This window comes from Phyllobates terribilis, unplaced genomic scaffold (assembly GCF_046119375.1).
Source record: "Phyllobates terribilis strain yellow unplaced genomic scaffold, ASM4611937v1 Scaffold_3__8_contigs__length_932513732, whole genome shotgun sequence".
Taxonomy (NCBI): Eukaryota; Metazoa; Chordata; class Amphibia; order Anura; family Dendrobatidae; genus Phyllobates; species Phyllobates terribilis.
This window is the reverse complement of record NW_027362763.1, coordinates 404,036,252-404,061,197: the sequence shown is the minus strand read 5'-3', so window position 1 is coordinate 404,061,197 and position 24,946 is coordinate 404,036,252. Positions and strand designations below refer to the sequence as shown.

General features: G+C 39.5%; 1 protein-coding gene across 3 annotated transcripts in view; it reads left to right on the top strand.

The window, feature by feature from the left end:
• The window catches only part of COL12A1 (collagen type XII alpha 1 chain), a 175,574-nt gene that overhangs the window by 60,333 nt on the left and 90,295 nt on the right, over positions 1-24,946 (top strand). For 2 of the 3 annotated variants that reach the window (XM_073675570.1, XM_073675572.1), the window contains exons 15-23: positions 7,629-7,895; positions 8,800-8,992; positions 11,277-11,395; positions 14,899-15,048; positions 15,840-15,959; positions 16,090-16,254; positions 20,491-20,640; positions 21,159-21,298; positions 24,560-24,689. In XM_073675570.1, coding sequence (XP_073531671.1) covers positions 7,629-7,895; positions 8,800-8,992; positions 11,277-11,395; positions 14,899-15,048; positions 15,840-15,959; positions 16,090-16,254; positions 20,491-20,640; positions 21,159-21,298; positions 24,560-24,689 — 1,434 coding nt within the window. The remainder of the gene's footprint in view (positions 1-7,628; positions 7,896-8,799; positions 8,993-11,276; positions 11,396-14,898; positions 15,049-15,839; positions 15,960-16,089; positions 16,255-20,490; positions 20,641-21,158; positions 21,299-24,559; positions 24,690-24,946) is intronic. The other variant, XM_073675573.1, reaches the window with a different exon arrangement.

The window sequence follows — 24,946 nt, the reverse complement described above, 5'->3', positions numbered from 1 at the left end:
TGGGAAAATTCTCCTGCACTCAGCGCTTCAGCGTGAGACTTCTCCCACGCTGTCAGTGACATACATGAGGTGAGGTCATGTCCAATGAACTCAGCTCACCTCATGCACGTCACTGACAGCGTGGGAAAATTCTCCTGCACTCAGCGCTTCAGCGTGAGAATTTTCCCACGCTGTCAGTGACGTGCATGAGGTGCGCCGAGTTCATTGGACATGACCTCGGCTCATCTGCATGCCGTCACAGCCAGACACTGAGGAGCGCAAGCAAGCCTGCGCTTCTCAGTGTCTGCGGGATGACAGGCTGGATGGCAGCGTTCTGCTGCGGTCCAGCCTGTCATCTCGATGTAGCAGAGCTGAAGCTGTCATGGGAGCCATGGAAAGGTAAGGATGAGGTTGCTTTATTATTTTTCTTTTATTGCAGGAGATCGTTGGCTTCAGCTGGAATGGGCGTGACTGTAAGTATGGTTTAATTTAGAACAATAAAGAATTGTGTGTTTATTTCAATTAAAGAACTTTTTTCTGGGTGTTTGTGTTTTTTTTAAATACTTTACTAGAAATTCATGGTGGTCATGTCTAATATTGGCGTGACCCCATGAATTTCGGGCTTAGGGCCAGCTGATAATGCCAAGCTGGCCTTAACCCCTTTATTACCCAGTGAGCCACCGCACCAGGGCCCTGGATGAGTTGGGTACAGCGCCAGAAGATGGCGCTTCTATGAACGCGCCATTTTCCGGGGCGGCTGCGGACTGCAATTTGCAGCGGGTGGGGCCCAGAAAGCTTGGGCCTCCCTGCGCTGCAGATTCCAGCCCCCAGCTGCCTAGTTGTACCTGGCTGGACACAAAAATAGGGCGAAGCTCCACGTATTTTTTTTTTAAATTCATGAAATTCATGGAATAATTAAGAAAAAAAGGGCTTCCCTATATTGTTGTGTCCGGCTAGGTACAAATAGGCAGCTGGTGGTTGGGGGCAGCCCGTTCCTGCCTGCTGTACCTGACTGGACACAAATATAGGGCGAAGCCCCACATCAATTTTTTTTAATTATTTCATGAATTTCCTGAAATGATTTAAAAAAAATTGACGTGGTGCTTCGCACTATATTTGTGTCCAGCCAGGTACAGCAGGCAGGAACGGGCTGCCCCCAACCACCAGCTGCCTATTTGTACCTGGTTGGACACAACAATATAGGGAAGCCCTTTTTTTCTTAATTATTTCATGAATTTCATGAAATAATTTAAAAAAAAAAATACGTGAAGCTTCTCCCTATTTTTGTGTCCAGCCAGGTACAACTAGGCAGCTGGGGGATGGAATCTGCAGCGCAGGGAGGCCCAAGCTTTCTGCCCCCCCCCGCTGAAAATTGCAGTCCGCAGCCACCCCGGAAAATGACGCGTTCATAGAAGCTGGATGCTGTACCTGGCTGGCATACAAAAATATGGCGAAGCCCACGTCAAAAGTTTTGGGAAAAATTAATTAAAAAATAAATAATAATTTAGGGACTGCATCTTTATTAACTCCTCAAATGTCATTTAGTGTTAAAATAAAGGATTTATTTTAAAAAAAATTGATGTGGGGCTTCGCCCTATATTTGTGTCCAGCCAGGTACAGCAGGCAGGAACAGGCTGCCCCCAACCACCAGCTGCCTATTTGTACCTGGCCGGACACAACAATATAGGGAAGCCCTTTTTTAAAAAAATTATTTCATGAAATAATTAAAAAAAAATTGACGTGGGGCTTCGCCCTATATTTGTGTCCAACCAGGTACAGCAGGCAGGAACAGGCTGCCCCCAACCACCAGCTGCCTATTTGTACCTGGCCGGACACAACAATATAGGGAAGCCCTTATTTAAAAAAATTGTTTCATGAAATAATTAAAAAAAAATTGACGTGGGGCTTCGCACTATATTTGTATCCAGCCAGGTACAGCAGGCAGGAACGGGCTGCCCCCAACCACCAGCTGCCTATTTGTACCTGGTTGGACACAACAATATAGGGAAGCCCTTTTTTTCTTAATTATTCCATGAATTTCATGAAATAATTAAAAAAAAAAATGCGTGGGGCTTCGCCCTATTTTTGTGCCCAGCCAGGTACAACTAGGCAGCTGGGGGCTGGAATCCGCAGCGCAGGGAGACCCAAGCTTTCTGGGCCACCCCCGCTGCAAATTGCAGTCCGCAGCCGCCCCAGAAAATGGCGCGTTCATAGAAGCGCCATCTTCTGGCGCTGTACCCAACTCATCCAGGGCCCTGGTGCGGTGGCTCACTGGGTAATAAAGGGGTTAAGGCCAGCTTGGCATTATCAGCTGGCCCTAAGCCCGAAATTCATGGGGTCACGCCAATATTAGACATGACCACCATGAATTTCTAGTAAAGTATTTAAAAAAACACAACACCCAGAATAAAGTCCTTTAATTGAAATAAACACACAATTCTTTATTGTTCTAAATTAAACTCTACTTACCATCACGCCCATTCCAGCTGAAGCCAACGATCTCCTGAAATAAAAGAAAAATAATAAAGCAACCTCATCCTTACCTTTCCATGGTTCCCATGACAGCTTCAGCTCTGCTACATCGAGATGACAGGCTGGACCGCAGCAGAACGCTGCCATTCAGCCTGTCATCCCGCAGACACTGAGAAGCGCAGGCATACTTCCACTCCTCAGTGTCTGGCTGTGACGGCATAAAGATGAGCCGAGGTCATGTCCAATGAACTCAGCTCACCTCATGCACGTCACTGACAGCGTGGGAAAATTCTCCTGCACTCAGCACTTCAGCGTGAGAATTTTCCCACGCTGTCAGTGACGTGCATGAGGTGAGCTGAGTTCATTGGACATGACTTCACCTCATGTATGTCACTGACAGCGTGGGAGAATTCTCACGCTGAAGCGCTGAGTGCAGGAGAATTTTCCCACGCTGTCAGTGACGTGCATGAGGTGAGCTGAGTTCATTGGACATGAACTCGGCTCATCTGGATGACGTCACAGAGAGACACTGAGGAGCGCAAGCATGCCTGCGCTTCTCAGTGTATGCGGGATGACAGGCTGGATGGCAGCGTTCTGCTGCGGTCCAGCCTGTCATCTCGATGTAGCAGAGCTGAAGCTGTCGTGGGAACCATGGAAAGGTAAGGATGAGGTTGCTTTATTATTTTTCTTTTATTGCAGGAGATCGTTGGCTTCAGCTGGAATGGGCGTGATGGTAAGTATGGTTTAATTTAGAACAATAAAGAATTGTGTGTTTATTTCAATTAAAGGACTTTATTCTGGGTGTTTGTGTTTTTCTTTAACTTTGACTATGGGGTTAGTAATGGGGGTGTCTTATAGACGCCTCTCCATTACTAACCTGGGCTTGATGTCAGCTGGCATTATAAGCTGACATCAACCCCAGCCCTATTACCCCACTGCCACCGCTACAGGGCAGTGGGAAGAGCGAGGCTAAGTGCCAGAATTGGCGCATCCTATGGATGCGCCATTTCTGGGGCGGCTGACGGCTGGTGTTTCTAGCCTGGGAGGGGGCCAATATTCATGGCACCCTTCCTGGGCTATTAAAATCAGCCCCCAGCTGTCTGCCTAGCCTTTGCTAGCTATTAAATTAGGGGGGACCCCACGTTATTTTTTTTGGGGGGTTCCCCCATTTTAATAGCTAGTAAAGGCTAGGTATTCAGCTGGGGGCTGATATTAGTTGCCTGGGAAGCTCCGTGGGTATTACCCCCTTCCCAGGCTTCAAACATTTGCCCCAGCTGTCTGCTTAACCTCCGCTAGAGCCTAAAATTAAGGGGAACCCCACGCCAATTTTTTTTTAAATAAATCCTTTATTTTAAAACTAAATGACAAGTACAGTAATCAACACTGTCACTGTACTTCATATATATGTGACTGACATGTTTCTATCTATCTAATCTATGTGTGAAGCTCTATTCTGTCTGTTATAAATTGTCGGGTACAGATGCTGAATTGTGGGCCGGCTTTCTTAAAGAGACGGTGCACGAAAACACTAATATTTTTTAAAATAAATCCTTTACACTAAATGACAAGTACAGTAAGCAACACTGTCACTGTACTTCATATATATGTGACTGACATGTTTCTATCTATCTAATCTATGTGTGAAGCTCTATTCTTTCTGTTGTAAATTGTCGGGTACCGGTGAATGCCGCTGATGAATTGCCGGCTTTTCATGTCATTCTACATTATTCTTAGTTGTTTTACTTCATGTAGAATTAACCTACAAGGAAAGAAAGGGTTTATTTTCATTCCGATATTTGTGTCCCATTGACTTGCATTGGTTTCCGGTATCGGAATCGGCGATATCCGATACTTTTTGGGTATCGGCCCGATCCAATCCGATACGATATTTCCTGATATCGGAAGGTATCGCTCAACACTAATCAGGACACATTTACTATGAGACACATTACAAAATTAAGAATTTTTTTCTTCCCTTTTTTTAAAAGTAGTCTGTCAGTAGAATCAACCATCCTAAACCATTTATATGGGCATTTAGGTAATAGAAAGTTTAATAAAATGATACTTTGATATCTTTTAAATGAAAGTTGAGACATGTAATGACTGACAGTCTGCTCTCCTGATCTGCATGTCTCACACTGGTAACACACTTATCATTTAAAATAAGCTTTGGAGTCAAATTCTCAGGGAGATCTATGTCCAGCCCATAGATCTTAAAAGTTAATTTACAGATTAACAAAATCTTACATTTCTCTGGAAAAAGACATTGCTTTGCAGATATCAAGGTATTATTTTATTCGACTTTCTATGTCCTACATATCAATATAGGCAGGTTATGAAGATTGACCCTACTGAAAGATTCTCTTAAAACTCATCCCAGCATGATCAAAAAAAATAAATAAATAATATTTACCACCCTTTTTTTTGGTATCACCTGTGTATATTTGTACTGCTAATTTGCCTGCATTGAGTAAGTACTTTGCGATTGTTTAGTAAGTTTGGTGGTTTATTCTATCCTGAGTGGCATCATTAATAAAGAATTGTGGGAAAAACACATTTACTGTAGTGTTAGTCACTAGAGAACCCTCATTCATGTAATAGGACTTCCATACTTACATTGGACCATGACCATATTTAAGCTGTGACACATTTTCCATATCATCCAGACTTTATGACGGGACTCGTGCAGCTGTTGACTTGCATCACCTTAGACATCACGTTTAATCTCGAGTGTGTTACACTTCTACACTTATATACAGATAGGCCTATTTTGTATATATAAAATGTCAAGAATTTCAGGAAATTCCCTCAGAGACATCTGTTGACAGATTTTCCAAGTGTTATTATTTCCAATTTTAAAGACATATGGGAAACATGTGGATGATTTACTGAATCCTTGGTATTTATCACATTTATTTGATGGTGGAAAAACAACAACATATTTTTCTTCCCCTGTATAGGAGCTGCTGTTTTATGATTGATTAGCACAGTGAAATCAATAGATATAATGAAGGCAGCATACATATGTTTATCACAGTATATTATGCGAAAAGAACACATAATGTCATCATCGCTAAGTTTCATCTAAGAAATGCTTTTTATTTTGCAGTCAGAAGGTGAAACTTATAACCATAGGGCCACTGATGGACACAGGCAGAAAAAGGACCCTGTGGAGGGAAGCAGTATTTGGGCCCCCTGCAGCCCAATAGCTCAATTCCACCAACTTTGGCTGTGGAAATAGGTCTCCTTACCTCTGGGGCCCCTGTGCAGTGGCCCCAAATGGTATGACCACCCCTGCATAGAGCCTAATAGTATAACTTGGAAATAGGCCCCACTCTTCCCCAAAGCTAAATTTGTAACAGGTCGACCCATATTAATGCATTATTTATAGTAATAGTGTCCTGATATGGGAACTTTTGGTTCCACTTAGTCTCCGAGGCCCAGGTGTGACCATAACCTTTGTAATCTCTATAGTTACTCCTACCTTCCAAGGAAAGCAAATTCAACCTTATAATATCTTGGTCATCATGTCACCTTTGTCATTTTCTCCTTTTCTTGATTTCCCAATGACTTTGTAATTAGTTTTCCACTCATTACTTGTATTCTTATTTTCCAACATTTACAGTCGTCATGAAATTTACCTCCCTTTTGGCTTAAAATGTACCATACATAAACATCTGTTATAAGATCCACCCTCGTAGCTGTGAATATTTGCTATTTTTAACAGGAATTCCCCCTCTTCCACTCCCTTCGTTACCCTTCCCTTTGTCTAATTCCTTCCCCCTTCCCTCTGCTCCCCTCCTCCATTTTACTCCCAAAATTCCCCAAGTTATATTTACCCCATATATAAAATGAATGTTGATATTTGTTCATGTGATGGTATTTAAATGGTAATATCTATGTTCTTGTTCTCTCTTGCAATGTTCATAAATAAAGAATTTATACAAAAAAAAGATATCCTTAGCTGGTGAGCCCAAAATGTGATCCTATAACTGCTTGCCTGGTAGTTGCACACGTGCCTATAACCTTGCAGGTCATGATTGCATAACATTGGCTTCCATAGCTAAATGCAACTCATTTTTTACAATAACAGATTAAGGATTTGATATTTCAGCAAATTTAATTTATTATAGTATGAATGAATATTACAAAATTCTTGAACTTACATTGTATACACATTAGGTAGCGCAATGCTATGGATGGGAGGGATAATGGAAAAATACCCCCCATTTATTAGTCACTGCTAAAGACTACTACTAGGCACAGGCTGAGGCACTGGGTTTGGTTTCAGTTCTCTTTTCCACTTGTGTGCAGTAAGCGAGATAGAATAATCTAAAGTCAATGGGGCATATTTACCAAGCTAAATGCACCTGAATTCTGGGGTAATTTACTCCACAAAAAATGAGTTACCCCATATTTATGATTTGTTTTATGCTTTTTTTAAGACTATGGGATGTAAACTTGCCTAAAAGGGTGTGGTTTACCAGAAAGGGGCATGGTTAAACCTGCAACATAATGTGCCAGATAATGCACCAAAAAATTGACGTGCACGTTTCTGGCACAAAGAAAGCAAACTAATAGCTCAGACTAGACAAATTTACCAAATAGCATGAACCACTATAATAAATTTGGCACATTTTAAGACTGTCTAGTCTAAGTTTGCAAAGTCTAGAAATTTAACAAACTGTTATCTATTCAGTGAACTAAGTATATAATCACGGTGACAGTCAATGTACATGTACATTGTCATAGCTCAGTTTAGCTATCAGACATGGGTTGTATTGTGCTCCATCCTAGTTATTACAGTTAGGCTGGGTTCACCCACCTTACTTCATGACATTTATTTGCCAGGCTGCACTTCTATGCACACAAAATGTTTCTTAAATATGATAATTCTATGCGCATAGGACATGCTGTTATTGTAAGTAAACTCATCTCACCCAACGAGCAAGTGCTTTTCTCATTCGTCAGTTGATTGCACGCCTGTTTAGATTGGCAGATATTCAAGAAAGGAGCATTGCTAAGAATGCTCCTTCATAATTATCTAAATAGGCCCATATGCGACTTACAGTACCTGTGCATTTGATTATAATACTTCTGAAAGTAGCAAAGAATTTCACTTTACTTAGATGAATCCATTTAATGTGCTAACACAGGATGTTATTTCCTATAACCAGTATCACCAGACGCCAAGAAGCTCAGAGTCACTGATGAAACAGAAAGTACATTGAAAGTCACATGGCAGCCCGCTCCAGGGAATGTGTTGAATTACCGTGTTATCTATCGCCCACGAGCTGGTGGAAGACAAGTGAGTGCTAAAGTCCCACCTGCAGTCACCTCCACTGTATTAAAGAGACTTCAGCCCAAGACCACCTATGATATCACAGTTGTCCCAGTATACAGATCAGGGGATGGAAAGGCAAGGCAAGGAGATGGAACGACAGGTATGGTTACAAAAAACTTTATTCTCCGAACTTTCTAAGACTCTTACATTGAAAATGACGAAAACTGGTTAGAGCATTTTTTATTCTGTGCCAAATTCATGAACCTCCCATGCCATGTTGAAGAATTTGACCCAAAAAAATGTCAGTGAGTACTACAAGACAAAAAAAGGAAAGTGACATCAAGAAATCGCAAATAATGGGTTTTTCAAAACCTCTGGGATCATGGTAAAAACTGCCCGAGACACATTTTAATATTATCTACCAAGGTTAAATTTTTTTACAATCCATGGAAACAGTAATGGAAAGTTTGTAACATTTCAGAATGGAAATGGTGTCTGTAGAAAGCAACTATATACAATGATATATAAAATTAGCTTTTTTAACAGACATTTTCATTGCCAGTGAAATGATTGCCATGAAAGATTATTTTTCCCTATGTACCATAAGTGGCCAATTCTGCAATGGAATATTTTTTTAGGCTTCCAACAGTATGTGTGAACATAGCTGTACTATATCTTCCCAGCCAATGTACATTAGGCAGAATTCAGTACTGTATGTCAAAAAATCAACTAGTCTTAACGGTTGACCTTTATTTTTTATAAAGGTTACCTTTAGGCATGAGCAGGTAGTGGACCATCAACTTTCTTGCATTAAGTCTAACATTCAGTCCGTTATGGTTAACATAGATTAGATCATTCTGTTTCAGCTACAGTCACCAAATTGCCCTAACAAGATGGAGATATTAACTCAATGCAAAAATCTATAAAACTTGATATTTTAAGGGGTACTGAGAAATTGAGGAGTGGAGTTATAAAATCTGTCTAACACTTCTGAAGCTTCTACAATCTAAAGATTTATTTGGATTTATTTTGTTAATAGTCTGATTTTTTTATTATATTTTTAGCTTCCCCTTTCAAACCACCAAGAAATTTAAAAACCTCAGATCCAACTATGTCAACATTCAGAGTGACCTGGGAACCTGCTCCTGGACAAGTGAAAGGATATAAAATCACTTTCCATCCTTTAGGAGATGATGAGAAACTGGGAGAAATGATAGTTGGTCCCTACGATAATACAGTCGTTTTGGAAGAACTCAGGTAGGTCAATAAAGCATCATGTCCAAAATATAAATGGTACTTTTACCCCTTAAAAGGAATCTGTCACCAGGTTTTTGCCACCTACCTGAGAGGAGCATAATGTAGAGACAAAGACCCTGATTCCAGCGATAAGTCACTTACTGGTCTGCTTGGTGAAGTTTTGATAATATCACTGTTTTATCAGCAGGAGATTATCATTAGAGGACAAATAAATCTGCAGCTATGTAGTCCTTCATATTCATGAGCTCCGCCCCCACCACTGATTGGCAACTTTGTGTACACTGTACAAGGGCAGAAAGCTGACAATCAGTGGTTTTTGCAGGGTTATACAGAGGACCCTCTCTCTCCAAGTCTTCTTACTGCATTGGGTTAAATATGTGTTTGTACAGTTGAAACATAATTTGTTGTCAGATAACAATAAAGTCGCATATTTTAAATAAAATGTATGAGTGGTGAAGATTATTTAAAGAGAACCTGTCTGCAATGTAAATAAAGACATGGCTGTAATGACACTGTAATAGAGATTAAATTGATACCTTTGGTGAAGAAATCAGCTTTGTGATTCTTCTTTAATCACCATTTGAAGTTTTCTGCTAATTAGATTATGGTGCACTGGGGCTGAACTGTGTCCCGGGTCTTCTCCTCCCTGTCCGTGATGCTCCGGTCTCTCCACCCGCCTCCGATCTTTGAATGACAGGTCACTGCTGAGATATCAAACAGAAGTGACAGGTCATTCACAGACCAGAGGCAGGCGGAGAGGCCAGGGAATCACAGACAGGAAGGAGAAGAACCAGTGTACAGTCCAGCCCTTGTGCACCCAAATCTAATTAGCAGAAAATTTCAAGAGGTGATGGCAGGTTCTGTTTAACATTCATCAGTTGTAATGATGCGCCCCCCTGGGCCGTGGGGTACTCGATAGCCGGGCCGGTCGGTGCTGGGGGATGTCACGGTGGCAGTGACCCGGTCCATGACCCAAGGGCAGTCAATTAAAGGAAAAGTAAAAGGGGAATAAAGTTTTTGGAGAATAATGTTCGTGATGCCACCTGTGGTATGCGGTTATATGGGGCCGCCGCTGCGGTGCAGATCCACTGGAGCTGATGGTGACGCAGCAGAGTTGGTTCAGCTCTCCATAGGCAGAGCTTAGCCCCAGGGCAGGATATAGTGATTTTATGAGGTAAATGTTTGTTGGTGTGGTGCAGTGCAGGGCTGGTGATGGTGCAGCAATTATTCAAGGACACAGTGGGGTGCAGTCTTCAGGTTATACTCACAGTTGTTTAAGACTCCAGGTTACAGTTACCGGTGTGTAACCGCCCACATTGTCCTGTGTCCTCCGGGGTAGTGATGCAGCCAACTCTCAGGTATCTCAGGAGCACTTAGACAGGACCCCGTTCTATGTACCTTTCCAGGTCGTCTCACTGCACTGGCTCTCTCCCTCCTGCCCTGCGCCTCACACCCAGTGCCCCAAGCCAGTGGCCGTGGGTCTTGTCGGGCGACGTCCTCTTTGTCCCCTGGGTCCTCTATGGCCACCTTTTCGGCGATTAGGTGTGGAGTGTGACTGCAGCACCTGAAATGCTGCAGCCTCCTGTTGGCTAGCTGAGAATTAAAGTACTCCACTAGGATGGGGCCGGTCCCCTACTGCGGCCTGATCCCTCCACGTCAGTGTGAATTCGGGCGCACGGATGGCATGGCTGCTTATCTCAGAAGGGGGAGGAATTTGATTTGCAAGTGTGCGCCAGCTAATCACAGCAATGATAATGCCCTAGTGATAAAACCTTCAGTGTAAGTAAACAACAGCTCATAGCTGGATAAGTGGCATATAGTTGAATTCTGTGTTTTAACCCCTACCTCATGCTGTCCTCAGGTTACATGGCAAAAATCTGTTGACAGATTCCCTTCAAGAGGCACTAATAAATTTAGCACATCTTTGGGCACCAGAATTAGTAATCTACCCCACACTACTTTTTGGCTTGAAGGTCAATGAATAGACAGCAAAAAGCACATTCATATTTTGCACAAAATGCCACTTTTCTGGTTTAAAATGCCCAGTTTATTTTACCCCACATGTGCCCTGGAACAGTAAATAAATATTCTAAAAATCTATCCTGTCTTCTTATAAATGTTATAGTTTCAAACATGAGGGAACATTTATTCTGCATTGAAATCAGAATTGATTTTAATCTCATGACTATGAATCGGCCACAAGTATTATATGATCTGGCATCAAGACAAATTATGGAAAGAATGGAATTGCTATATTATTTAATATTAATATTTTTATCTGCAGGGCTGCAACATCCTACAAAGTAAATGTTTTTGGAATGTTTGATAAAGGAGAGAGTGCCCCCTTGATTGGAGAAGAAATGACAACTCAGTCAGATGCACCTGATGTCGCTGTTGATTCTGGTAATTTTCTCTCAGATGAGAGAACACAGAAATGGGATGAATTACCGGAAAATATGATTTGTTTCTTATTCAGTAGTTGAAATACTCTTTTTCTGCCTGCCCATTCAACAGAGCTGCCTAGAATGAATTACATGCTGGAAAGCGTTCTAATTCCACTAAACGTTTGTTAAAAGTACAGATGACATGCAAAAAAGAGTAGGATGCTAGGTTATAGGTTGAGCTCGATGGACTAATGTCTATATCAACCTTAAAAACTATGAATAGTCACAGCAGCACATCAGTAGTTTGATCGAGGGAGAGTGCTCCATCTGTGAGCCCATCGGCACCCCGCAGCATGATCGCAGGAGGGATGATGGGTACCTATGACAACCAGAGGCCTGACAATGGTTTTCAGGTCTGCCATACTCTCCACTCATCAGATGCACTGCTCTACACATGAAATATGGTGTATTACCTATGCAATCATAAGTTTTTTTTTACATTTCTTTTAATAAGGAGTTAAAAAAGTTAGGTAATATATGTAACCCGAAATGGTTCCACTGACAAATACACCTTATCCTGAAAAAAAAGCCCTCATAAAGCTAAGTTAATGAAAAATATATATACACTGTGTTCCAAATTATTATGCAAATAATATTTTCTCAGATTTTCCCAAATTACCTATATGAATTGCAGTCATTGTAATTTTCCAGTCAAATAACTATTAGAGTACAATTGAAAGGTTTTTGTACAAACTGCCTATGATATGATAACAGTATATTTTTAAAAAAATTATCATGCATGAAATGATCTCGATGGTCCAGATGGATGGAGTGGAGGATGGCTGGTTGATGGACACCCCATGCAAACACGGCTACGGCGCTGACAAGGAGGAGGTGGAGTAATGTTTTGGGCTGGAATCATGGGGAGAGAGATCGTCGGCCCTTTTAGGATCCCTGAACGGGTAAAGATGAACTCCATAATGTATGTTGAGTTTCTCACACAGCTCTTCCTTCCATGGTTCAAGAAGAAGAACCGTGCATTCCGCAGAAAGATCATTTTCATGCATGATAATGCACCGTCTCATGCTGCACATAACACATCTGCATCTCTGGCTGCTATGGGCATAAAAGGGGACAAACTTATGGTGTGGCACCCATGCTCCCCTGACCTCAACCCCATTGAGAACCTCTGGAGCATCATCAAAAGGAGTGTCTATGATGGCGGGAGGCAGTTCATATCTAAGCAACAGCTCTGGGAGGGTATTCTGTCCTCATGCAAAACAATTGAAGCAGAAACCATCCAAAACCTGACAAATTCAATGGACGAGAGAGTTCAGAAGCTCCTTTCGAACAAGCGGTCCTATGTGCAAATGTAACATCACCTAGAATAAAGTTTTGAGTTGAAAACTGTTTGATTTCAGTTTGTAATAACCTGCTAATGCTTATAATGTCAAAAATTACCATTTTTTGTTCTTTATTAAAATGAAAAGGTTGAAAACTCTGCTGTGCATAATAATTTGGAACATGCATTTTGAGTGCAGTTTGAGTTTTTTATTTAAAAAAAAAATATACTGTTATCATAGGCAGTTTGTACAAAAACCTTTCAATTGTACTCTAATAGTTATTTGACTGGAAAATTACAATGACTGCAATTCATATAGGTAATTTGGGAAAATCTGAGAAAATATTATTTGCATAATAATTTGGAACACAGTGTATATATATCATGGTTCCTTAAATGTAATGATTAAAAGCAAAAAAAACATTTATACTGTGTCTGAAAGTTGTTAAAGGGAACCTGTCAATAGATTTTCAGCCACTACCTTGTTATACTTTTGGGGAATAGCTTTCCAAATATGCCCTTGTTAAAACTGTCTACATGGCACTCTTTATATAAATCACCTGAGAAGTGTCATGGGGCTGGACCCAGCTTCTGATAAGCCATGAGTACAAGCCATCTCTAATAGCATGCAGCACAGAATTTCTTCACTGAGCATGCACTGGATTGTAATAATGTATCCCCGACTGTGGGATCTAATTCAAGCCAGGACTGCATAACTCCTCCTACATGACTCTTCCTGGGTAGATTACTTGCAGCTTACACTGTGTTGTATGTTTTCTATTTATACATAATGCGGATATGGATTCCTTCACAGGGAAATATTTAGAAGGCTATTCCCCTTTTGTGGTATAATGGGTGAAAAATGTACTAAAAGGTTTTATTATACTGCACAAAATTGCATTTTAAGTCTCAGACCACATGTGTGTTAATCATATGGGTACTGGTATTTTTATGGCAACAGTAGTTTTTAGAATATATTCAAATTCTGATCCTTCATAGTGTAACATTTGTGTTTATGATTGGAAGCCATGACTTCACTGTAGTGTTAGTAGTACTGTTCATGGATGCCAGTAGCTGTCCATAATGATTACTAAACCTACCAATGACTATAGGTCTCCACACTGCATGTTCCCATTTTAATATGATCGTATATAAGTTTCTGACGTGTCACTAACCATATCGCTATCAGCGGAATCAAACCAAATGTTATGTAGCTTTCAGACAAATGAATTCAATTTTGGCAAAATTCCAAAAGTCCGGGTATTTGCTTGTACGTATTTTTTTATTTCATTTCAGTTTAAAGTAAGAACTCTTTTCATTATGAATAAATGTAGTTCTCAAATTCGTTATTTTTTTTGGGACACCTTTCATATTTAGAAGGCCTCAGCTTCAGGAAACACAGTCTAAGAATGATCTGAACAGAATGTACACTATGTGAGGTTTTGGCCCTAGTGATTTCAACAACTAATGCTGTTTATTAATATTATACTGTATCTCCTTAGCATTGTAACATTCTTTGTCATATATCTGTACAACCCGTAATTGAAGCAGAACTACAGCACGGAAAGTGCATTATATATCGCGTTGTCTCCAGTGATGGAGCAGAACTGTGTACATTTATCTATATACCTTATTAACCCTTGTAACTTATTTCTGTTCTGTTGATAAAATTTAGTTTTTTTTTCATGCAGAAGGAAACTTACTTTAAAACCTTATTTTATACTATCTGGACCGTATTCCTGAATTATATAAGAAATCACATTGTGTTTCAAGTTATCATTGTATATGGAATATTCTAAATGAATGGCTTCTAAACTCCCTGCCCAAGATGCCGCAGGAACACTGTTCACGATGGACAAAGCATTCTTAGTATATTGCTTTATACCTGTAGATGTTGTATGTGATCAGATGCCAATGCATTCTCCTACATTGGCGATCTGCGTGATCGATGTCTATGTGATTACTGTGGTACTTCCTATCCTATTTTGTTGTTTCTTTTCTTCCTTTGCTTGGAATGTTCATATACTTTTACCTGCTCTTCTTACTTTTGTTATATATAGGAATTTCTTCATAATGATGAATGTAGTAATGAGCTTTTTTTGCCATGTCCTGCATATACTGATGAGACCCATGAATGTTATATTATTTACATACTGTCTTTGTCTGAATTACTGTAACAGGCCTGGAGTGCAAAACAAACGCCGCTGCAGATATCGTCTTGCTAGTAGATGGCTCTTGGAGTATTGGTCGGCCCAATTTTAGAACTGTCAGGACCTTTATTTCTCGACTGGTTGAAGTCTTTGAGATCGGCCCAGACAGAGTGCAGATTGGTAAGCCATACGGACAATGGTTCCTTGCTTAGTGATATTGAAAAAATGGGAGGTTCCAAGATTAGACATATATTTTTGAGATTTGCAGAAGTCTTTAAAATCAAATGTATTGTGCACAAAACAGATTAACCTATTAGCAGAATATAGGTTGCCGTAGTGTCTAGAGTTCAGAGATAATACATCTCAATATGTGGTCAAGTCGATCTGTTAAAAAGCAGATCATAATGGATCCACAATAGGTCCTGTCAAAAGAGAAGCTATAACACCATAGTGTACAGAGCCTTAAAGGGGTTGTCAACTGACAACTAGGATCTGCACCAATTGGCAAAACAGGGAATTTCATCTAGGATAGGGCACTTTTTGTCCCCATTACAAAATGGCCATCTAACCTGCCACTCCATTCATTCTCTAATGGGCTGCTAGAAAAAACCAAGCGTTATGCTTGGGTTCCTTAAAGAAAATGAATGGAGCAGTGTTCAAGCATGCAAACTGCCTCTCCATTATAACAGGGATAAAAGTTCCATGTTCTGCCCATCAGTGCCGGTCTCAGTAATTGGACCCACCTCAATTAATAAGTTATCACTTATCACCCATAGTATGAATAGATGATAATAACTTGTTTTTACTGTACAACTCTTTAAAATATTAAAACTAAATTATTCATTTTGCATATTCAGACTTATTTTGGGTATTATGTGATGGTTAACCACAATGGATGCAGATAGGAATGTATAATGACTTATATTATATTGACCTTCATGCTTGTACAAACACCTTTCTTTTCACTTCAGCTCTTGCTCAGTACAGTGGGGATCCCAGAACTGAGTGGCAACTAAATACTCACGCAACAAAGAAGTCTCTAATGGATGCTGTTACAAATTTGCCTTACAAAGGGGGTAACACTCTGACCGGTAAGTAATATTATTGCTTAATTCTGTATTAACAGTCATTTACTAGCTGCATGCAAAAATATATTCTGTAAGAATATTCAAGGTATAACATATGAAAAATATGATCATTTTCATCAACATGTTTAATTAGGTATGGCATTGAATTTCATCCTACAAAACAACTTCAAAGCATCGGTTGGCTTGAGACAGAAGTCACGCAAAATTGGTGTACTTATCACTGACGGAAAGTCTCAGGATGACATTGTTGAACCATCCAAAAAGCTGAGGGATGAGGGAATAGAGCTGTACGCCATTGGTAAGATTATTTCTGAGGACCAATACTTTTTATTAAATGGCTAAAACAGGTCCTTATTTACAGAAATTCATACACTCATTGGTCATTGGTTATGCATTTTATACAGTTTTGAAACTTGTAGGGAGCCTAAGGATATAGAGAGTGGGGCAGATTTATGAAGCTCATAGCACCAAGAATTGTCTTTTATGACTTCCAACATATTTAATATTTGTTTTAGACACTTTCTGTGACTGCCTGACAATGGGTGTGGGCTGATTTTTCGAAGCTTGTACACCAGTATCCTCACTTAAAAAGCTTTGAAAAATGACAACGTTTTGGTGCTCCATGGGGCTTTTATAAGATGTTAAACTTTTCGCATTCTCAAAGTGGATGGAGCTGGGGCCAGATAGGGGTGTGGCAACCAATGCTCATCAAATTCATGACAAACTTTACCCTTTACGCCACATATCTTACTCCAGTCTCTAACTGCAGTAAGATTTGTGGCGTGGTGCACATCAGATTTTAAATACACCTGATTCATTAAAAAGCATGATTTAAATCTGTTCATTGATAGAAGTCATGCTTTGTCACATCTCTATCTCTTACATAACATGCTTTTAATCTGATTCCTGTAAAAATAGTTAATAACTTTCTCACTGTCATTAAAATATTACAATGGCAGTAATGTATGGAGGAGAGCAGACTATATTATTCTATTGGCTACAGATTTATATTACTGGCAAAGCATGAATACAAAGGAATACTTTTATTGCGTGATGTTTTGAATGGCCAGATTTCCTCCAGCCTGAAATCCTGATTGTAAGGCTGGTTTATTCACTCTACTATCTAGGTAGCATGCCAGTGTTCTGCCAGCCAGATGATATGAAACTATGCACATAGTTTGGTTATAGATGAAGTTTTTATTTTCCACATGAAAAGCATGGTCAGATATTTCTTTTAGTTGTGTAGAAACTTACGACTTTAGTTCACTGTGGAATTGCATCATTTTATGCTGCCTTGATTTAATTTTGGCACATCCAATCATTTTTAATACTTTGAGCCACAACTCTGGAACTAATAACAAAACCTAAGTAAGAATGATAGCAGCTGCCAAAATGTATTCAGTAACAGAGGTATTTTAATACATTTTGACAAAACACTGAGCTGAAATATAGTGGGAATTGATAAGACATAGAAAAACTGACAATCCGCATAACTGGCAAATATATGTGATTTTAAGAAACTCACTACTACTGTAAGCTTGGCATAAAACAATTGAATAAAATATATGGAAATCACTATTTCATCATAGACTTGATTGGCCACCAACCTAGACTTGTCTGTTTGTCTTCTACTTACCGTTTCCTATAAGGTTGACTTTATAGCCATAGTAAATACAGACTGTGCTTTGATCCATAGCATAATTTATTTTCTAGAGATGAGCAAATCAATTCGCAGGACCCTGGACCAGTGGCTACGTCAGTGGCTGTCGAACGGGAGCCTTGTGAAATGTCTCCTACCTTCCGAGCTCCTTCTTTGATAAGCAAGCCTTATAAAATGTAGTTTGTGGATCACGCCACAATGAAGATGTCATACCAGGCCAGCTAATCAAAAAAGGAGCCAGGAATGCCAGCAAGTAGGAGGCGGTTCTCAAGGCTCCCATTCGGCAGCCACGGAATACTGACCTGGCCGCTGGAATCAAGGTTCTTCAAAATTATTCGCTCATTTCTAGTATTATCCTGAGTACAAAGCATTTGCTTAGGTATAAGGCTTCATCAGTTTTTATACCTATGTGAATAGAAAAAAATAGAGTTTCACCACGTCCCCATTCTCACAGTCCGTGAAATTCAGATGCCATCCAAGTGTGGTCCGATTTTTTCTTGGACCCATAGACTTGCCTTGCCAATTTTGAACTGACGCTCGGATCAAAATCGGACATGTCTCCTATATTTTCTATGGATAACTCTGTCCCAGGATAAAATTGGACATGTGAACAGTCTCATAGATATGAGTGCTATCTATGGAAAAAACGGATAGCACTTCTACGAAAAAAACTGTTGTGTTAATGAGCCCTAAGAAAGAAATAAGTTGTTTCCATGTGATATGTAGAAGGGCAATCACAATATTTGTCAGCTGTTGTTATTTTAGTTTACCCAGTATCATTTGTAGTTCTCTAGATACCCTAGATCAAAATTGGCAAAACTTTTCTCAGCATGGGGTTTATATTCTGTTATTTAGAGTTAGCTTTACACTAGGGGCCAGGAACAGCTACATGTGTATGCAAATATGTAGTATGCACTTTTCTCCGATGACAAAGTGAATCCAAAATAGTAATGATTTAGCACTTCTTGAGACGCTCTATATCATTAATCAATCAGCATTTAAAGGAGCACTGCCATCAAAATTTGTATCCTCTTAATATATTGCAATCATCATATTATATAGCACTGTGTACTTACAATTGCTCATTTTGCCCTTCTACCCAGCTAAGTCTTCTCTTTTCCATTAGGTCTATGATATCACATGATTAAAAACTCACTATCTGAATCCTTCTAAGCCCTATGTAGAAACAGGAGGTCAATTTTCTCTGTATGAGTCATAAATCACTGCAAAAGTCCCTAGCAGGGGGAGAAGGGAGCAGCTGGGTTAGGAGTTGAAGAGGGGAATGATTGAGACTAGATCTCAGTTAACAGTGGGGTACCACAGGGGTCAGTATTGGGCCCGCTTCTTTTTAATATATTTATTAATGACCTTGTAAGGGGCAAAAAGAGTAGCATTTCAATATTTCTAGATGACACTAAACTCTGCAGGGTAATCAATACAGAGGATGACAATTTTTTATTACAGGAGGATCTATGTAACTAGAAGCTTGGGCTAATAAATGGAAAATTAGCTTTAATGGGGATAAATGTAAGGTAATGCACTTGGGCAGAGGAAAAAAAATTTATAATTATATGCTTAATTGTAAAACACTGGGCAAAACTGTCACTGAAAAAGACCTGGGTGTATTGGTGGACGACAAGCTCACGTTTGGTGGCCAGTGTCAGGCAGCTTCTGTAAAGACAAATAAAATAATGGGATGCATTAAAAAAGGCATAGATGCTCATGAGGAGAACATCATTTTATCTCTATACAAGTCACTAGTGTGACCACACTTAGAATACTGTGTACAGTTCTGGTCTCCGGTGTATAAGAAAGACATAGCTGAACTAGAGAGGGTGCAGAGAAGAGCGACCAAGGTTATTAGAGGACTGGGGGTGCTGCAATACCAAGACAGGTTATTAAACTCGGGGTTATTTACTGTGGAAAAAAGAAGGCTTAGGGGTGATCTTATTACTATGTACAAGTATATGAGGGGACAGTACAAAGACCTGTCTACTGATCTTTTTACTCTGAGGCCAGAGACGGGGACAAGGGGGCATCTTCTACGTCTGGAGGAAAGAAGGTTTAATCATAATCACAGACGCGGATTCTTTACTGTAAGAGCAGTGAGACTATGGAACTCTCTGCCGCATGATGTTGTAATGAGTGATTCACTATTAAAATTTAAGAAGGGCATGGATGCCTTTCTTGAAAAGTATAATATTACAGGTTATATGTACTAGATTCCTTGATAGGGCGTTGATCCCGGGAACTAGTCTAATTGCCGTATATGGAGTCAGGAAGGAATTTTTTTTCCCCAATATGGAGCTTAGTGTTTGCCACATGTTTTTTTTTGCCTTCCTCTGGATCAACATGTTAGGTTATGGGTTGAACTAGATGAACTTAGTTTTCCTTCAACCTTAAAAAAACTATATTAGTATGATACATGCAGGGACAAGAGACTTCCTGTTTCTACATAGAGCAGAGAAAAGAGAAGAATTAACTGGTTAGAAAGGCAAAATGAGAAATTGTAAGTACAGAGTGTTGTATAATATCATTAGTGCAATTTATTAAGAGGATAAAAGCTTTGATGAGAGTTCTTCTTTAAGTAATAAAAAGAGTAGTGACAGCCTCATTGAAATCTAAATCTACGAAGCAACAGTTCTTGTATACAGCCTGGTGTACCAACATTAAGATCTGCTTCTCCTCACTACAGGACTTTACTAGTACATTTAATTCCTAAATAACCATCACTGTGGATTTATATAGTAAATATGGTATAGAAGGATGGGAGGAATGGATGAAGAGACAGCCAGACAAATATAACATATCTAAGATTTTAGTGGATGATTCATCACAAAGTTGCTAATCCTGGGATTTTATTTATTTTATTAGGTATTAAAAATGCAGATGAAAATGAACTGAAAGAAATAGCTACTGATCCTGATGAGATCTACGTCTTCAACGTCAATGATTTCAGCCAGCTAACCAACATTGTTGATCCTGTTACAACAAATTTATGTAACAGTGTTAAGGGTGGAGGAGGTAAGTTACATGTTGTTAAGTCACCAAACATTTGATATAATTTTTTTGTATGTTGTTGTCCTTTTAATTGCAAGCAGATCAATGGTGGTATCAGAACTTGGACTCCCATTGATCTGCTTGCAATTAAAAGAACAATTATTAATAATATAAATTATTATATTATTATTATTAATAATATAAAAATGATAATAAACAGTTACTCTTACGATATGTCTTCAACTCACCAGTATGAACCAGAAAGACATTCCTTTCGTATACACAATATGCATTCATCGTAGAAAAATGGTTAAAGGCTTTTGATCTTACACACCCAATGCTGTCCCTGCCAGCAGTAACTTTCTTCTTTAAGTTTCTCACGTTCATTATTCCCAATTTCTGACCCCTAGGCCATGTATGTTAATAGACACGCCTTGTTTTCACAACCCATAATATGTATGGCAAAATCTTTCAGAAGAAGAACATTGAGTCCATTTTTGTTTCTTTTTTTAAAATTTGTTATACATCTTTCCCTGTTGCAGATGCACTGGAGCCACCATCGAACTTAGTGACCTCAGAGCCCACCACTCGATCTTTCAGAGTAACTTGGGTTCCACCATCCCATAGTGTGGATAGATTTAGAGTGGAGTACTATCCTGTAGCTGGAGGCAGACCCCAAGAGGTAAGGTGCCTCCCAAAATATGATACTTTTTTACAGGTTAATACTTGAAAATTGTCAAGTACTGTTTTACGTAGAGGAGCAAAATATTTCATTCAATGTAGTACTAAAAAGCCTATAAAACTTATGGTTTGTATGTTCACTTTTACTAGAAATATCCAATGACTGTCAGCTTTGAATGATAAATATGCAAGAATTATTGCTGTGACTACATCACAGACTTTCAGCTCCTCTGTTTGGCTCATATCCCCTTTTGCTTACCCTCCATTGGCTAGAATACCACAGTTTTTTGAAAGAGCCAAATTGTGACTCTCCTCTGTTGAAGTCAGCAGAATTGAATACCTGATTATGCACAGTTGCAGCCAATTCAAAGTTGTAACCTGAAGCTACACCATTAAGCTTGCCATACACGTTAGATTAATGATGGTGATTGCAGTACGAACAGCCAACCAGCTAATGTGTATGCAGGCAACAACATGTTACCAACATGCATGATCTTTTTTTTCTTAATGGTGTTTGGCAGTGGCCTTCTCTATTCTCCTCATACAGAAAACATGCACGCTCACCAGAGCCAAATGTACATACAGGTGCTTCTCACAAAATTAGAATATCATCAAAAAGTTAATTTATTTCAGTTCTTCAATACAAAAAGTGAAACTCATATGTCATATAGAGTCATTACAAACAGAGTGATCTATTTCAAGTGTTTATTTCTGTTAATGTTGATGATTATGGCTTACAGCCAATGAAAACACAAAAGTCATTATCTCAGTATATTAGAATAATTAACAAACAACACCTGCAAAGGCTTCCAAAGTGTTTAAAAATGTCCCTTAGTCTGTTTCAGTAAGCTCCACAATCATGGGGAAGACTGCTGACAGGCAGTCATTGACACACTCCACAAGGAGGGTAAGCCACAAAAGGTCATTGCTAAAGAAGCTGGCTGTTCACAGAGTGCTGTATCCAAGCATATTAATGGAAAGTTGAGTAGAAGGAAAAAGTGTGGTAGAAAAAGGTGCACAAGCAACTGGGATAACCGCAGCCTTGAAAGGATTGTTAAGAAAAGGCCATTCAAAAATTTGGGGGAGATTCACAAGGAGTGGACTGCTGCTGGAGTCATTGCTTCAAGAGCTACCACACACAGACATATCCAGGACATGGGTTACAAGTGTCGCATTCCTTGTGTCAAGACACTCATGACCAATAAACAACGCCAGAAGCGTCTTTCCTGGGCCAAGGAGAAAAAGACCTGGACTGTTGATCAGTGGTCCAAGGTGTTGTTTTCAGATGAAAGTAAATTTTGTATTTAATTTGGAAATCAAGGTCCCAGAGTCTGGAGGAAGAGTGGAGAGGCACACAATCCAAGCTGCTTGAGGTCTAGTGTGAAGTTTCCACAATCAGTGATGGTTTGTGGAGCCATGTCATCTGCTGGTGTAGGTCCACTGTGTTTTATCAAGACCAAAGTCAGCGCAGCCGTCTACCAAGAAATTTAGAGCACTTCTTGCTTCCCTCTGCCGACAAGCTTTTTGGAAATGGAAATTTCAATCTCCAGCAGGACTTGGCACCTGTTCACACTGCCAAAAGTACCAATACCTGGTTTATAAACAACAGTATCACTGTGCTTGATTGGTCAGCAAACTCGCCTGACTTTAACCCCATAGAGAATCTATGGGGTATTGTCAAGAGGAAGATGAGAGACACCAGACCCAACAATGCAGACGAGCTGAATGCTGCTATCAAAGCAACCTGGGCTTCCATAACACCTCAGCAGTGCCACAGGTTGATCGCCTCCTTGCCACATTGCCGCATTGATGCAGTAATTGATGCAAAAGGAGCCCCGACCAAGTATTGAGTGCATTTACTGAACATACATTTCAGTAGGCCAACATTACGGATTTTAAATACATTTTTCAAACTGTTTTAATAAAGTATTCTAATTTACTGAGATAATGACTTTTGTGTTTTCATTGGCTGTAAGCCATAATCATCAACATTAACAGAAATAAACACTTGAAATAGATCACTCTGTTTGTAATGACTCTATATAATATATGAGTTTCACTTTTTGTATTGAAGAACTGAAATAAATGAACTTTTTGATCATATTCTAATTTTGTGAGAAGCACCTGTATGTGTGGAAGGTTGGTAGAGAATGCTGTTGGCAGAAATGAGCATTCAGTTGACAGATATCTAATGTGCATGGCTGACCTTACTTTTAAAGGGAACCTGACATGTCCAATAATGCTATTATTCTGCAGATATGGTGTTAATCTGCAGATTAATAGCATTACAAAGGTGCCTGGCTACTGTACTGAAAGTGTGGCGTCCTGTAGAAAATGAACTTTATTTCTCCTGGAAGCTGCTGACTTTCAATCATTCAGGTGTGCCCCGGCACTGACTGACAGCTGGCTGTGCATTGCATCAGTGCAGAGCCAGCTGTCAGTCAGTGCAGGGCCATGATTATAGATGTCACTCTAGGTGCTGTGAGCGGTGACTGTAATTGCTCCGGGCACGCCTGTCCGACTGAAAGCCATCTTTGTTATTTTCTCCAGGGTCCCGCACTTTCAGTACTGTGGCCAGACACTTTCATAATGCTTATAACCTGCAGATTAACCCTTTATCTGCAGGTAAATAGTGTTATAGGACCTAACAGATGTAAAGTGTAAGCATTAGATTTTTTCACAGGACAGAATAAAGGAAAGATTTTTGTAATCTTATTTTGCCTTCTTCTATTGTACTTGATGTTCCACGGGGAACAAAAAATATCTCCCTAACTTACGTCATTTTTATAGAAGACACAATTGGGCACAGACACTGGGGTTTGGACTATGCTAAGATGCGGTTGGTTAATCATTACCTCTATTCCTTCTATATAGGAGAACCTAAACTTTAAAGGCAGTAGATGTATAGTGTTGGTATTAAAATCCTAGCCTAGTGCTCTAAATAAGCTAAATGTCATTTCCGTTTAAGAATCAGGTTCTTTTTTTTTGTATTTTTTTTTTACTGTTGGTTGGCTTAGTCATATAACTAACTGTATATTAGATGAAAAAAACTTACACAGCGTTATAGTGTTGCAGAATAAGTTGTGTTATATAAGTAGTAATCACAAGTATTCTAGTTAATATAAATATTATTTATTGGTATTTTATAAATAGGGTTGTATTCACCCTGGGGTCAGAATCAAAGGGTCCATAACTAATAATGGGATCTGTTAGGTTTATAACATTATGCCTGTACTTAGCTTCTATTGATGTCTTTCTGTAGGTCACTGTTAGTAGAAATGAAAGATCAACAGTTCTGATTGATCTGAAGCCAGAAACTGAATATGAAGTCAAAGTATATTCAGTGGTGGAAGGAGAAAGCAGTGAGCCATTGGTTGGCCAGGAGACTACCTGTAAGTTTTCAGATTTTTCTGATGTGATTTTTTATATATTTCTGATTTAACACTAGAGAACTGAATCCACTATGATAAGTTTAGTTCCATAGGGCTACATAGATGGTGAGGGTGTCTAGGTTTTATAGTCAGAATAAGAAAACTTAGACCACGTTCTCATGTTCAGTAAGACAAAACCAGGAGTGGGTGATAAATACAGAAATGGTGGCGTGTTTCTATTATACAGTACAGGCCAAAAGTTTGGACACACCATCTCA